Source organism: Protopterus annectens, chromosome 6.part0, assembly GCF_019279795.1.
Source record: "Protopterus annectens isolate FY-2018-M chromosome 6.part0, PAN1.0, whole genome shotgun sequence".
NCBI classification, from domain to species: domain Eukaryota; kingdom Metazoa; phylum Chordata; order Ceratodontiformes; family Protopteridae; genus Protopterus; species Protopterus annectens.
This window is the reverse complement of record NC_056737.1, coordinates 480,445,520-480,461,325: the sequence shown is the minus strand read 5'-3', so window position 1 is coordinate 480,461,325 and position 15,806 is coordinate 480,445,520. Positions and strand designations below refer to the sequence as shown.

Sequence of the window (15,806 nt, the reverse complement as noted above, 5' to 3'; positions counted from 1 at the left end):
TGGGAAAAACTGCTGCGACTCTCAGCAAATCAACATCTGATGATAGTTTTTCTGTGTCTTACAGAAAAGCTGTTGCTGTGAGGGTTTCGCCCTGCTCCTCAGTGTCTTTTACATGCTTGATGATGTACAAGCAGGGAGCCAATAAAGGTTGCTCTGGTGTCTTCCATGAAGTCTGTCCACCTGCGACAAGTATTTCAGGGTACATAATGATGCCTGCTGCTGGGACTCTGGTTGAACCACTGCACATACTGATGACACAGACCATGTGGTAAATTAGGTTTGTGGTGGCAGAGTCCTAGGCCCTGAACTTTTACTTCTGTGGCATGTCCAGGATGGCTTTTATGACATGACGCATTTCATCAGTGATTTTTCAATGTAAACAGTGTCTGTTAGCTAAGTATTCTCAGGGAAAGGTGGAAAAACACTCCTTTCCCAAATCTGTTTACAGTCCCATACTCCTTGACTTAACAGTTAAACAGCAGAGCTCTGTGGTGTCAGAAGTCTCTTCAGGGCTATCATCAAAGAATTCTTGCTTGGGCATCCCTTACCAGAACTGCCCAATGGGACTACTGTGTCTGGTTTCTTCCAAGTTATTCTATTGGTACCCTTCAAGATATCCACAAAGGGTGACACCACCCAAAATGAATGGGGTGTGTACCTGCATGCCTCCCACAGCCTTCTCTGTGGAAAAGGGTGATAATTGTCCTCCCTTTTCCTGTAGGAAATTGAGAAACTTCAAATCTAGGTTTGCCAGGGGGTGACACTTGTGGTTATCTTAGTCAGTTATAGAGGACTCCAGTGGAGAGTCATTATGTTTTGATTTATAAAAAGCCTTGTGAGATCTCTTGGGGGAAGGTTTGGAGGACTCCAGTACCAAGGGAACCCTTGGTGGCTTCCTGTGGAAGGAAAGGCTGCAGAAAGTTTCTGATGGATACATGTGGCATAATCTGCAACACATCAGCAAGTTCACTTAACATTTGGTAATATGGCTAGGTATGTGGAAGCCAAGTGATTTGGTGAAGTCATTACTACCTTAATTTTCTTTCAATCAACCACCTGAGTTGTGCACAGAATTTATTTATTTATTTTACATTTGTTGACCGGGCTAGTCTAGCTGGATATATGTCCATTTTCAGTAGAGGCCCAGGGAGAAAAGCTCCAAGCATTAGCAGTGACAGATATTACAATAATATATAATAGTCAAATGAATTACAGCACATTGTTACATTGAGGTTCAGATAAACTTGTACAGAGTCCTTTAGTAGTTTAAAGCTAAGATCAAATACAGAGAGCAATCATTTGATTTTTTTTTTTTTTTTTTTTTTTTTAATAGTAAGAAGGTAATCAATATTACAGGTATGTGACATAGAACAGTAGAGTAGAGAAGTGTAGAGAAAGCAAGATGGGGAAAGACATATCAGTCAGGGTTAGAGCAGGGACAAAGCCAGTGAGTTTTAATATACTCTTTAAGATGCTTTTTAAAAAGATGAGTGGAAGGAAGAGATGAAAGTTCAATAGGAAGCTGGTTCCAGCTTTTTCCAACTGTGTTGGTGAAAAGTGAGTCTCCAGCTTTGTCGTTAGATTTAGTAGTGGAAACTAGACTCTAGTAGTGGAGACTAGAATGTTACTATAGCTTGGGGTGGGGCTACAGACAAGGTAGAGATTATTTTTTTTAACTTTCCTCACAAATGTCAGAGGTGTACGGAGAAGGTCACTATAGCTTATCCTGTGCCAATGTACTGATTAGGACAACAATTTGAAATGTAGTAGTATAAAAACAATTATAAACACACAATTGTTATAGCCAAAGCAATACTGATTTGACACTGATTTTAGTAAGCAGATGGCTTGACGCTACATCTGCCATGCTAAATGAGTGGCTACTGTTTAAGAGCCATTAAACAACAGTAGGTGCAAGTCACTTGCATTCACAGATAGCCTTATTAGTTACATCCACTTTACTGTGCATATCAGATTGTGGTAAAATGCAGTGTAACACACTCTGCTGCTGCTCAAGGTGAAGCAAGGTCAAACCCAGTTAGAAGTTGTCAGTTCAGTGGCAGTGTGAATGAAGGAAAAGCAGCATTGAGCAGCAAGTCCTACCATGCAGCACAATTCAAAAGCTATAATTAAAAGGCACAGACAATCTAAAAAAAAAATGAAAACTAAGCCTAGAGCAAGACAAATGCACAGAGGACTAGCAATATCCTATCTACAGAAAAAAGACAAAAAATGTCCCAGATAGAGAGAGTCTTGGTACAATAAACATTATTAACAGCAAATACATTCTAACAAAATAAACACTAACAGGTTAACAGTAACTGCATTTTAAAAACATATAGAATTGGATTAAATAAAAACACTTCCCTGATGTCTTTCAGATTGGTGTCAAGGTAAAATACAGTCAGAAAAGGATCAACCCTGTAGCAGTTATGAAGCAAGGGTCTGCAGGAAACAGCCCAATCAAATGCACTTTGCAGCATAATTTAAAAGCTACTCAAACATTAGAGCCAATCAAAAGAAAAAAAAAAAAAACTATAAATTAATCCTGTTATAAGCAGAAGAAAGTACAGTTGTGTACACTTACCATAAATGTAGATGTTCGAGTGTATTCACTGTTGCAGTCATTACATTTGGGTAATCTGCTGGCAGGTTGCCCTCAGTCGGCCTGAATTCCAAAGTCTTGGGTCCTGCGTCGGTTGCTGTCTTCTCTTCCATGACGTCAGGTTGTCAGGGGTATAAAACATGCGGCCGACGCCATTTTCTTTAGTTTTTCTTGCCCCTGATGTCAGGTGCCCCCACAAAGGTAGCAATATTTTATATATATATATATATATATATATATATATATATATATATCTGTATACAAGCATCAATATAAACTTTACCTTCATCTACAAGCAAATACACCAAATAGGTTGTAGAAGATAGAGAAAGAAAGATAAACTGTAGAAAGACAGGGGGATGGCAGGAGGGTAACCTGGACTGCAACACTGAATACACTCGAACATCTACATTTATGGTAAGTGTACACAGCTGTATTATGTTCTTCATGTTTCACTGTTGCAGTCATTACATTTGGGTAGAATCCCAAAGCTATGGTTGGGAGGCTGGAGCTAAACAGCATTAGGTGTGGCTATAAGGCCCTGCAGCACCGCAGTGGCAAAGCCTGCCATGGACTTGAGTAGAGAAGCAAATGGTAATGCTTTCTAAAGGTGTGAACAGAACTCCAAGTAGCAGCCTCTAGAATGTCTTTGGTTGGTACTCCTCTGAGAAAAGCCGCTGAGGTAGCTGCAGCTCTTGTGGAATGAGACCTAATGCCCTTGGGCACAGGTTTACCATGGTGTAAGTAGCAGAAACGGATGCAGTGGCTTATCCACTTTGAAATTGTCTGCTTTGAGATAGCCTTTCCTTCTGATCCTGCAGCATATGACACTAGTAATTGCTCAGTTTTTCTTAGAGCTTTTGTCCTGCTCAAGTAGAATCTTAGCTGTCTGTGTACGTCCAAGGAATGCAGAATTCTCTCCCCTTTGTTCTGTGGATTTGGATAAAAAGTTGGCAGATGAATTGTTTGGTTAAGAGCCACACTGGAAACCACCTTAGGCATAAAAGTAGGATTTACTCTCAGAGACACCCTGTCTGGGTAAAATGTGATAAAAGGCTCTACAGCCATGACGGCCTGTAGCTCTGAAACTCTTCTTGCTGAAGTAATTGCTAGTAGCAGAGCTGTCTTCCATAATAAGAACTTTATGTCAGCAGTAGCGGCTGGTTCAAATGGAGGCAGGATGAGCTTTTCCAACACATAATTGAGGTCCTATGCAGGTAATGGTGATCTTCTAGGAGGCCTTAGCTTTTTGGCTCCTCTAAGATACTGCTTTAGTAAAAGATGAGAAATGATTGGTGGCTCTGTATTGTAATGAGCTGAAATGACAGAGGCATGGATTTTGATTGATGAGAAAGATGGGCCTTTGTCAAGCATCTCAGTTACGTATTGTAATATCTGAGGAATATGTGGTTCTGCTGTATCAGTTCCTTGTGCTTGATTCCAAACACAGAATCTCTTCCATTTGTCAGCATAAGATTTTCTAGTACTAGGCCTTCTGGCTTCCAAAAAGACATCCATCACAGCTTTACTGAGAGGTGTCGTTCGTATGATTACATGATTAGCCATGCTGCCAGGTTCTGAGTCTGTAGTTGATTGTGCAGGATTTGATTGTTTTGCTGGGACAGCAGTTGTGGTCTTTGAGCCAAGGTCCAAGCTGGGTATTGAGACAAGTTCCTTAGGATTGGGTACCAGTATTGGTGGGGCCAGTCCGGGGCAATTAATATCATCTTTGGCTTCTCTTGTCTGACTTTTAGGAGGACCTTGGGTAGAAGAGGCAGAGGAGGGAAGGCGTAAACTGACTGAAGGATAGGGCGTCCACTTTTCATGCTTGTCTGTGATAAGTCCTTGTGCAGAATCTTTTCAATTGATAATTTTGAGGAGAGGCAAATAGATCTATGTCTGGGCTCCCCAATTTCTCGGTTATCATGCTGAATACTTGTGGATTTAGTTTCCACTCGTGTGGATCCATAAGATTTCTGCTTAAATCGTCTGCCAGAGTTTTCTGCTTTCCTGGCAGGAATTGGGCTTGAAGATTTATTTGGTAGGTCAAAGCTGTGTCACACAGTGCCATAGCTAATCTGCAAAGGGGGAAGAGTGTGTGCCCACTTGCTTGTTTATATACCACATGAGTGTGGTGTCGTCCATCTTTATCAGTTGTCCTGGATGAAGTAAGTCCTTGAAGGCTGTTAGGGCATTTTGAACAGCTAGCATCTCTTTCTGGTTGATATGTAGATGCATTTGATTTGGTGCCCATATGCCCTGAATGCATCTTCCTGCCATGTGGGCCCCCCCAGGCATAATCTGATGTGTCTGTTGTTAAGGTTTGGCTGGCAGGGGGTAGAGTGAAGGGCCGTCTCATGTTTTGGTGACAGGCCTTTGCCCACCATAGAAACTCCTGTTGCAGGCAGGGGATGAGAGGAATCATTGTTTCCAGACTGTGTGAATGTTGACTCCATAAACTTTTTAGGTACCATTGATGTTTCCTCATATGCAGTCTTGCATATGGAATTAGTAGGATGCAGGATGCCATGAAGCCCAGAGCCTGCAGAATTTGTCTTGCAGAAGACTGGGTTTTTGTTGCCATCAGTTTGAAGTAAGTAGCCAGTTGCCTTTGTCTAGCGTGAGGTAAGCCATCTGGGCAGTTGTATGCAAGCTTGCACTCAGGAATGTTATCTTTTGAAAGGGTACCAGTTGTGATTTCTTTTCATTTATTGTGTACCCTAGGCATGCTAGAAGCCTTTTCACAAATGCCACGTGTCGTAGAAGAGTGTCTTTGTTCTCTGCGTGAATGAGACAGTCATCCAAGTAAGGATATATTTGAATACTTCTTTGTCTGCAAAATGCAATTACTGGTGCCAGGCACTTTGTAATGACCCTGGGCGCAGTGGATAAGCCAAAGGGCAGTGCAGAGAATTGGCAATGCATTATGCCAGCCTTGAATCTGAGGTATCTTCTGCACGACTGTCTTATTGGGACATGCAGGTATGCCTCTTTTAAGTCTAAAGTCACCAGCCACGCATTCTTGCCAAGCATGGGCAGAAGCTGTTGCAAGGTGAGCATTTTGAATTTTGGAATGTCCAGGTATGTGTTCAAAATCGATAAATCCAGTATTGGCCGCCAGGCCTTGTCCTTTCTGGGTACCAAGAACAGTCTTGAGTAAAAACCTTGTCCTTTTTCCTGTTCTGGTACTGTCTGAATGGCCCCCATAGCCATGAGGGACGTAACCGGTTTCTGTGCCTCTGCTCATTGTTTTTTTGGCAGGTGTGGCCAACCATTTGTCATTGGCAGAGTGTGGAAATGGAATCTGTATCCCTGTGATACGATGTTCAGTACCCACTTGTCATGGGTTATTAATTGCTGTTTTGAGCAAAAAGTGCCAATTTTCCCCCTATGGGTGCTGCCAAAAGGTAAGTGCTTGGTGTAGGCAGAGGGAAGTCATTGGAAATGCTTTCTGTAGGTTTGCGCTTTATCTCCTCCATATTTGGAGGTGGATGCGCCCCATTGCTTTGACCTGTACGAGTCTTGAGCCTGGTACCTGGAACCCTTAGGGTGTCTGGATTTGCCCCTTTGAGCTCTGTCTGACACAGGAAAGGACCAATTTTTTGTAGGCCAGTGTCTACTGAATCTAGGTGGTTGCACTTGTAAGAAATATTTAACAGTTTGCATAGACTTAGCTTTGTCTTCCATTTTCTTTAAAACCTCTTCTGCCTCAATTCCAAACAGAGAATCATGCTGTAAAGGTGCATCTAGCAATTTAGCTTTAACATGATCAGGCAAATGTTGTTCCTTTAATCAGGCAATGCCTCCTAATCAGAGATCCAGTAACTGCAGCCCTGCAGGAGGCCTCTAAAGAATCAAAACCACATTGCAAAGTATGCTTTCCAACTTGTTCAGCTGCATGCAATAATTCCTGCAATTCCTTATTTTCTGCACATTCTGAAATCAACATAATTTTCTGTTTCAGCAATCCCATAACATGCTGTTGGTACTTAAGCATATGAAATTGACAGTTTAAGGCCCTAATTGCCAAGGTTGCAGATGTATAAACCTTTTTCCCCATCTGTCCAGCGCCCTTGAATCTCTGTCGGGGGGGGGGTAGGGTTTTTTGCTGTTGAGGCCTTAACTCCCTTTGGACCCATTGAAATAGTTTCAGGATCAGCAGCAGGGTTTCTAAATAAAAATTTATGAGAGTCAGGGACCCTGTAATACCGGTCAGACTTACTGGGAGCCGGAGGTAAAGAGTCAGGGGTCAGGCTCGACTCCGAAAAAACATCATCCACAATGTCCAACACAGGGGGAATGGCTAAAGGCTTGTGTTGAGGGAGGAGGAGGAAATCCCCGAGCTTCTTTTTTGATTCTGAAAAGTCTGGACTCTCCCAGTGAAAATGTTCCTTCAAAGTATGCAAGGTTTCTCCAAATGAATAATCCTCAGGAGGAGATGCAGATGGAATAGACTCCTCAGCATCAGAATCCTCATAGGGAGGTAAAGATAATTCCTGATCAGAAGAGGAATCAGAAGAAATAGAAACCTGATCTGAAGATTCATAGTCAATGTCTTGCCTAGGCCTCTTATCTGGAAGGGGATGGGTACCCCTGATCAAGGTAATAAGGTCTTCAGCCATTTTGATCATCTGTTTTTTAGGCAAAGAGGCCTGTGCACATGGCTCAGGCATCGGTTCTTTAGTTTTTGAAGGTGTCTTTGCCTTTGGTTTTGCAGCTTTCGTCGGTTTGATATAAAAATGTTGAGGTCTGAATACACCCTCAGAAACCGGTACATACCATTAAAGTACATTAGGGCTATATATTATTATTATTATGACAGCTACTAGGTAGGGCAGGACCAGCTCGAATGTCACACTGATGGGAGAAGGGATGTGAATTTAACATGTGTACCAATAACACTTTGTTTTACAGCACAGTAAACCACTCCCATGCCTGATAAAAAGTATATATATATATTTAGAAAGCTTGTGAGGAAATTATTACTCTATTTTTGTTTTACTTGGATCGCTTGTCTGTGTACTTAATAAAGGATTTTCAACTGGAAACAGACTGCCTGCCTTGCTTGGATTACTTTCAAATACTTAGTAATACTGCAGAATTATATATTTTCTATTATTACTTTTTGACTTGACGAGTTTACGTTCGCTACTTCTACTACTATTGTCTGATCTGATTAATATACAGTGATTAACTAGAAATATATGGACTGAAAATCTTCCACACAGAAGTTTCTTACACTGTTTTGTTTAACTTATGACATTCATTGTTTTCCTGAAGTACTTCATGTACGAAACAGGTTTTAGGACATATTAAGCACAAGAGTATTTTTTACGCACGAGATAGGCGCATGTCTTGAGTGACTTGTTCATAACTGCACAGTATACAAGAAGAAATTGCCAGAGTCACATGCAGAACTACAGCACAGGTTCATAGGTTTAGAATAGGTGTAGAATAAGTTTAGGGTTGAAGAGTCACTGAACAACTTAACCACATTATCTTTGTAATTATAGGGATAAACTCATCCTCTCTGGGTAGGAGATTATCAATATAAATGCCAGGCATGAATTTATGATTACCCATTAAGCTGTGGTTTGCTGTAAAGGTTTCCAGGAAGGTGCCATACCTCTCAATTTCTCAGACCAAAAAATCTTGACAAAGCCTAGCACAATGGGGGACAAAGGCCCCCCCAAAAAATAGGGACAGGTTTTAAATATTGCTCTTATAAGCATAGACAGATGCTAGAATAACAGGATTTAATAGGATTTGTATTGTCACACATTTTCTGAAGGATATAAACACTGAAATTCAAATTTATGCCATTATTTAGTGACTTCAATCCTTAGTGATTTTACAGAAAACCACAAATTGTATGAGGAGGCCAAAAAATCTGAAGCATAAATCTGGACATTCTGTGAAAATCTGGACAGTTGTGAGGTATGGAAGGTGCAGAGTACAAAAAATATGAATTGCTCTGTAGACTGCTAGGGAAAATTTGATGCTCAAAAGGTATTAAGGGCCAAAAAAATTAACATTAAAAACCAGACATGGCTTACAGCTTCATATGACCATATTTCAAAATAGAATACATTATGGCTGTGGCAGCTAGTCATCAATATTTATCTTTTCACTCTTCTCTTTAAATGTGTCCAGAAGATCTTTTGTCCTTACCTCTCCATTGATTTACAAATTTTAGTTGGAAAAGCACTACTTTCTGCAGAATTTTTTTTTTTTGGGGGGGTATAATTTTTATTGTGCATACTACTTTTGCCACATATACAGTAGTCATGCACTTTATCTCTAGTGTAGCACTCAGTTTATCAAACGGAACAGTCCAGAAATGCTTTCATTTAAGTAAGGTTTGTTCTGCTGTTTCCTTGTGAGTCATCTGTTGACTTGGCATTCCAGTCCTAAAGCCACATGTGTTACCATAGATATCCAAGGTGTTACAACTATTAGGAGAGTGAGGTAGAGACCATTTTATCTCTGAGTTTTTTTTTTTTTTTTTGCTTAACTTTTCAACCTCAGGCATTAAAATGGCTCCTACTGAAATGCTGGCACTCAAAAAATGCAAATGAAAAAAAAAGACCAAAAACACAGGAAAAGAGCAAATCTCAAAAATCGCCATTCTCCTTAAAACAACTTTTTGCAGGGGGGGTGAAAACCCCTCTGCACCTCTTGAACTTATATATATCAACTTCAAGGTCACCATACCTCAGAGAAATGTGAGTATTTTGAGAAATGGCATCTCTGACTTAGTATATGTAATACTTTTCTTTTGGCTATTCAATCTCCATATTTTAGGACTTACTCTAGCGCACCTAGTCATTTCAAATGGTTACACTTTTTGTACCTTATGCCTGGAAAATGGCCAAAGACTTTTCTACAGAAGGGTAGTCCATCTACAAACACATGTAATTACAGACCCACCAGCCTCTCCAGACCTGTATACAAAGTCAGGAAACATATCATAGCAGAACTCATTTGCACAGACAGAGGCAGCTTAATTGAACTGGATCTCACTCAGTTTGGTTTTGTGAAGGGCAGAGCCTGCCTCCTGAACCTATGTAAGCCATTTTGAAAAGGTTGCAGAGGCTGTGGACAATGGTCATTCTGTGCACACTGCTTATCTTGACCTGACCATGACTTCTGATACTATTCCCCATGCTAATGTTACTGAAAAAAATAGCCAAACCGAATGCAACTCCCAGTGTGGTCCTCTGGATTGCAAATTGGATATCCAGCAAATCCCAGGTTGTGAAAATTGCTGGTACACACTCAAAATGGTAATGAGTTGCCACAGGAATCCATGGTAGTCCCTCTCCTGTTTGGCATTTATTTTGCAGACATACAAGCCAATATTCCGGAAGTGCAGTTAACCAGGTTGATTGTAAACTGGGTACGGTTATGCGCTCACCCATCTGATACTAAGCAGCTTCAGCAAGGGTTGGAATGCATACATACGTAGTGTCCTGAAAACAGTCTAAAGTTAAATGCAAAAATGTGCAGTGTAGTAGCATTCAGCACTGCTCTCATCTCGTATGTTATAAATGATATTCCTCTTCACATAGAAATGATCATTGTGGCCTGGGTACTTAGATGGGCAAATTTGTCTCTTTCTCATTTGATCATCATGTTTTCACCATAGTCAGGAAATCCTTTCATCCAGCCTAGTTAGTAACAAAGGGGATTATCTTCAAGAGCTAAATAACTCATCTCACCCCTACATTCTTCCCTTATCAGATCCCCCTTTGAATGCAACACTCCCTCTGGTATATACAAATCCAAGAATACTGCTGAACTGGAAAGGCTCCAAAGACTTCTAACAAAGTCTTAAATCCTTCAACTATCCTGAAAGATCAGCATGACTCTCATTATACTCAGTAACCTACTGGATGCTCTGAGGTGACCTCTGTCAAGCTTTTTGAGCCATGAAAGACCCAGTCCTACTTGACATCTTATTTCTTCACAAAACTAGTGCCCCTATGAACACCCACACTAGAGATCTAAACCTATACCAAAACATAAACAAGAATTGCTGGAGGGATAGCTTCTTAATAAGCTCTATTACCAGCATATGGAAAAAATGCCACTACAGGTCAAACAAATCACTACTTTGTCCACCTTTTTTCTATTCATTAATTTAAGGAAAGGAAATTCTCAAAAGAAAGATCACAAACAACTATCTTACCTGAAGCTCATTCTGAAGAACCATATCTGCCAAATTTCCATCTTTGTCTTCGCTTAATGGAGAGCTAAAATTTCTTTGCTGTGTGGAAAAGGAAAAAAAAAAAGAATAAAGAAAAAAGAAATGTACATTAAAAAGGCAAACCGGTTTCACAAAATTAAATCAGAGTTGCATACAAGTCTAGCTTTGTTTGGCTTATCAGCTACATTTAGAGTTCCTGGCAGCATTTTTAATTTCTGTATTCATTTATTTTACTTATTTATTTTATGTTTCTTTATTTGGTAGGTGGTGCCATTCCCATAAATCCTCTTATGTGGTCTACATTATAAAATTCACAAATATATAAATACCTGTGTATATAAATGTATGTAGATTTATATATATATATATATATATATATATATATATATATATATATATATATATATATAAAATCAAAATTTCAAGGCAGATTTTAGACAATAACAACTTTTTAAGAGAATGAACTACCAAAAGTTATCAGAAAGTCTTTTTGTGATACAGAAGCCTTAGCTCAGAAAGTTTACTTATCACACTAAACCCTTTGAATTCTGATATCTCTCCATCACTGAGGTTTTTTCCCCATGTAGAGGCCTCAGCAGAGAAAGAAGTCTCACAGGTGAGACTATATGCTAATGCAGAAGAGTCCAGGGGAGTGTCTAATGCTAATTAGCCATGCATTTGCTCTTGGAAATGTCTGCAGCATCTGATTGCTCAGCCACTGAGAAAGATCACTTAGCCGATTTTACTCTAGGAGGAAAAAGTGATTGCTGTAAAATCACAGCCATCACCCAATCACTCCTGTACGAGTACTCACAGTACATGTACATTCAGCTAAGGCATGGGGGTGAGGGGTAGGGTGTTAGTATATGCGTGTCTGTAGAGGCATGAGAGAAGCTGCATTACTGTATGCATGTGTGTCTGTCAGTCTGGGTGCTCACACTCAGGATCAGAAAGTCTTGGAGTGAGTGAGTGTGTGTGTTTGCAAGTGTATGACTAAATGGTTGCAAGTGTGACAGGGGGAATGGATGTGAGTGCATGTGTATATGCATGTGGGGAGGTGTCACTGCTAATGCAATACGTGGCCCACTGGGGAGAACACTAGTATTAAACAGGGCTTTTTCAATACAGAAGTACTTATCTCTGAATCAGATTTTCTTTTTTGTTTATTTTGAGAGCATTTTTCCACTCACAAGAGGGGGCTACACAGAACTTTTTTTTTGTAAGAAAATAAATGTCAACATTAAATAGACTCCATTTCATTCTCTGCAATAATCACCAGTAAAATACCCTGCCATCTGAAATAAGCAAATCCAGGGAAATATTTGCTGAACTCCTTATGGACCACTGATTAACTGTTGCCAACAGTAGTCCTGGAAGACAAGTCTATGAGGGTATTCAGGAACACCTAGCATACTATGCATGTGATTCTGACTCAGAGACTATGGCAGTGCTGCGGCAGTATACAACTGTAGGTAAATAGCACTATAACAGCTTACAGATAACACCACATTCAGATACAGCGGTCAGAATGGAGTGTGGCTAATGCAAATTAGGTATGTTGTTCCTTGACACCTTACACCAGGATTACAATAATGGTAAAAAGATTCAAAGACGGGTCTGCTATATTATGTTTTTTTATGTTGTGCATCCAATGCTGTCTGTGGCATGACAGGGGCTAAAAGAGCTGCAGCAGGTTAACTGTGGCTGTGTGTATTTAATTTAAGGTGTTTACATTACTGTGGTGGTAGTAGTAGAATAATGACATTTATTTTAAACTGTTTAAACATGGCTTTACATATGTTCCTTCCTATGATGCTGACTTTGGACAATCTCTATCACAGCTCTGTTTATATATCAGTAAGTCACATTGGAAGCTATTTAAAAAAAAGTACATCAGATAACAGAAGTTACGATGAAAGTGTGAAAATGAAAAGGAAAATTGTTTTTAACCCACCCCTAAACCCAACAATATATCTTTATAAAAAAAATGTGTCACCGGGATATTAGCAAGGAATTAAATGTTGAAAGAATGTAGAATAGTAAGCTTCATGCTGATGAACACGAATTACTACTGTCATGAGAATGATGTTTGTGTGTTAGAATTATGAGAACAGATAAGGGGGTGGTCTTTCTCATGGATGAAACACATTATGTTACTAAGATGCATATGACATTGCAAGAACAAATCTGTTTATGCTGTGGTATCACTTAATTAAGTCAATATTATACATGAATTTCTTGTGCAATGACTAATCACTAATGATTTATATCACTATATATGTATAAAGGTATCTAAGCCCATGATAAGAGACTGTGTTTGGAGTACCTAAGGTAAATAAATCAGTTTATAATCCACTGCCAAGACGGATTGTGAATGTGGAAGTCAATCATGCAACCATTAGCTATCTATACTGATAGGACATTTATAATGGATTAAATCTCTTTATCCACATTTGATGAAGGGTTCATAGTATTTTTTTAACCTTTTTAAACTATCTTTATAAATGAAAGTACATTACTAGTGAAAGTAGATGTAGTACATTTGTTTATGAGCATCCCTCATGACTTTGGTTTGGACTGGTTCCATGAAATACTATTAGAATGTGATGTATTAACAAGCTAATGAAATAAGCTTATTAAACGTACATACTGGAACTAATTCTGAAATTTAATTATATAATGTGTGAGTGGGGAATTTTATCATCAGACATCAGGGTAATAATGGAGCCAGCATGCACACCATTTTTTAATATTATCATGAAATATTGGGAAAAAAATACTTCATTTAAATCAAAGTTTTTCTGAAAGTGTTTCTTTTTAGGGACATTATTTGGATGGTATTTTATTACACAAAACAACAATGAAAAATATTTAGTGGAATTTTTACATTTTATGAATACAAATACTAATTTTCTAAAGTTCATACACAATTTCTCAAAGACAGAAGAATTTCATGTTAACAATACAATGTGATAAAAGTATAAAAGACAAATTAAAAGTAACATTTATAGAAAGGCCATGCATTTTAATAATTATTTACATTATACTAGCTGTCATCTGCCAAACCAGAAAATAAGTACAATTAAAGGTCAAATGGTGCATTTGGCAAGGATGGCACTGGAAAAGAGTGCATTTACAGAAAAATTAGATAGGTTAAATTGATATGTCTGAGGTCAGCGGGGCAGTACTCCAAATTAATAACATATAGGGATCAAGTGATAAATAAATGCCAAGCAGGAATGTATGCCCCATTATTATGGACAAGAATACAAAATTTTAGATCTGACATGAACTTTTAAGAGAAGATGGATCATGCCACAGTACATACTTACAATAAGGCTAGATCATATCAGTAATCTGGAAAAAATTTACTTTTTTCTTTTCTGGAAGAAGTAGTAGAATATCTGGGCAAGTACCCTAAATTTACATTTAAAAAAGTAAAACTATTAAAGAATTGTTGTAAAATGACAGAACAGATTATAAAAGGCCCTGATATGTAAGGGTTACATATAAATGTAGATACTGTTCACAATGTAAACTGACAAACTAGTAATCAATAATTGTAATTTCAGGTTTTACATTATGCTAATTGCTGGGAGTAGCAGAATAGTATATTTATCTTTGTGCCAGACTTACCCGGTTTACTAAATAGGGAAATCTAAAAAACAGTTTTAGGAAAATGAATATGTGAGGACTGTTATGATATTAAAAATGGCAGTATTAACAATGCACTTAAATAAGCATGCTAGAAGGTTTAACAGTTTTAGCCATTTTAAATTTTCTGTTATTGAAAAAGTACAAAAAATCCTAGTAGGGGATGTTGGGGAGGAACTAATTGAATATAAGCAATTATTATGGCAGTTATGATTACAGATGGATACCCATCCCAGCTTGAATAGACAAATTGTACTTTTTAGTGCATTAAAATTGATGGCAGATAAATTATAATATTAATACTTTAATTCAGTACATAATTATGCTTTTTAAAAATGAGTTGGTTAAGAATGCATATATTTATATATAGATATATAGTTATATGAATGCATACATTTGTATATAAGATATGTGTTTTATATTATGTTTTTACATATATGTTTTATAGAAATGTGACATCATAGTATCATGTGATTAGGAAATTGTATACAAGAAAGAGTACAGAAGTTTATTGTTGTAATGAAATGTCATTTACAGTACATAAATCTGTTTTATTTACTGGCAATAAATGTTCTTTATCAGTAGGATTTTTGGATACCAGTTCACGTCTGGATCTCCAGTCATGTATTATTATGACAGAGATTACAGACAACTATGCAGTCTAAGTGCCTGCAACTTGATGCCTTTAGCAACCAATGTGCTTTCCCAGTAATCTCTAGTCTAATAGTTACTTGACTACAGACTGAGGAAAATGGTACGAATGTTTTGCACATACATTTTTTATTTTTGAATTGAGGAAGCCACATAAAAATGTGTGAAGTGATAAACACTACCCACAGCAGACTATACATTTTTTTTGTTAGCACAGTCAATATTTGGGAAGTACCTGCACACCTCTACACTTTTTATCCTCAAGAATTCTGGACATTGCCAAAATAATGGGGAGACAAACTCAGGGACACTTGTAACTCTTGCTGTTATTTTCTTAGAAGGTTAAACAGATTTTGCATCAACATGCATTTTCTGAAGAATAAGTATAAAACTCTAATGTGTATCATTGTTTATTTGTCTGCGATTTACCAGAAAATTGGGGACAGGACAAAATATTTGAGGGAAAAATCAGAAACATTTTGCAAAATCTGGTACAGTTGAGAGGCATTGTTTTCTATACATCTCCTAACTTCTCTGTATACCTCTCAAAAACTTTGCTAAGGAATTCTTGACATATGGAGGAACAAAATCAGGGACAACAAATATTACTCTAATTCACTTAAAAAGTTAACAGAGCAACATGTTTTGCATGAACATGCAGTTTTTGAACAATAAGAAGTAGGAAAC

The 15,806-nt window shown here is 38.2% G+C and overlaps 1 protein-coding gene across 1 annotated transcript in view; it reads right to left on the bottom strand.

Moving 5' to 3' along the window:
- Positions 1 to 15,806, bottom strand: part of STARD9 (StAR related lipid transfer domain containing 9) — a 1,457,104-nt gene that overhangs the window by 564,422 nt on the left and 876,876 nt on the right. The window contains exon 15 of the mRNA XM_044073541.1: positions 10,797 to 10,874. Within this exon, the coding sequence (XP_043929476.1) occupies positions 10,797 to 10,874 (78 nt within the window). The remainder of the gene's footprint in view (positions 1 to 10,796; positions 10,875 to 15,806) is intronic.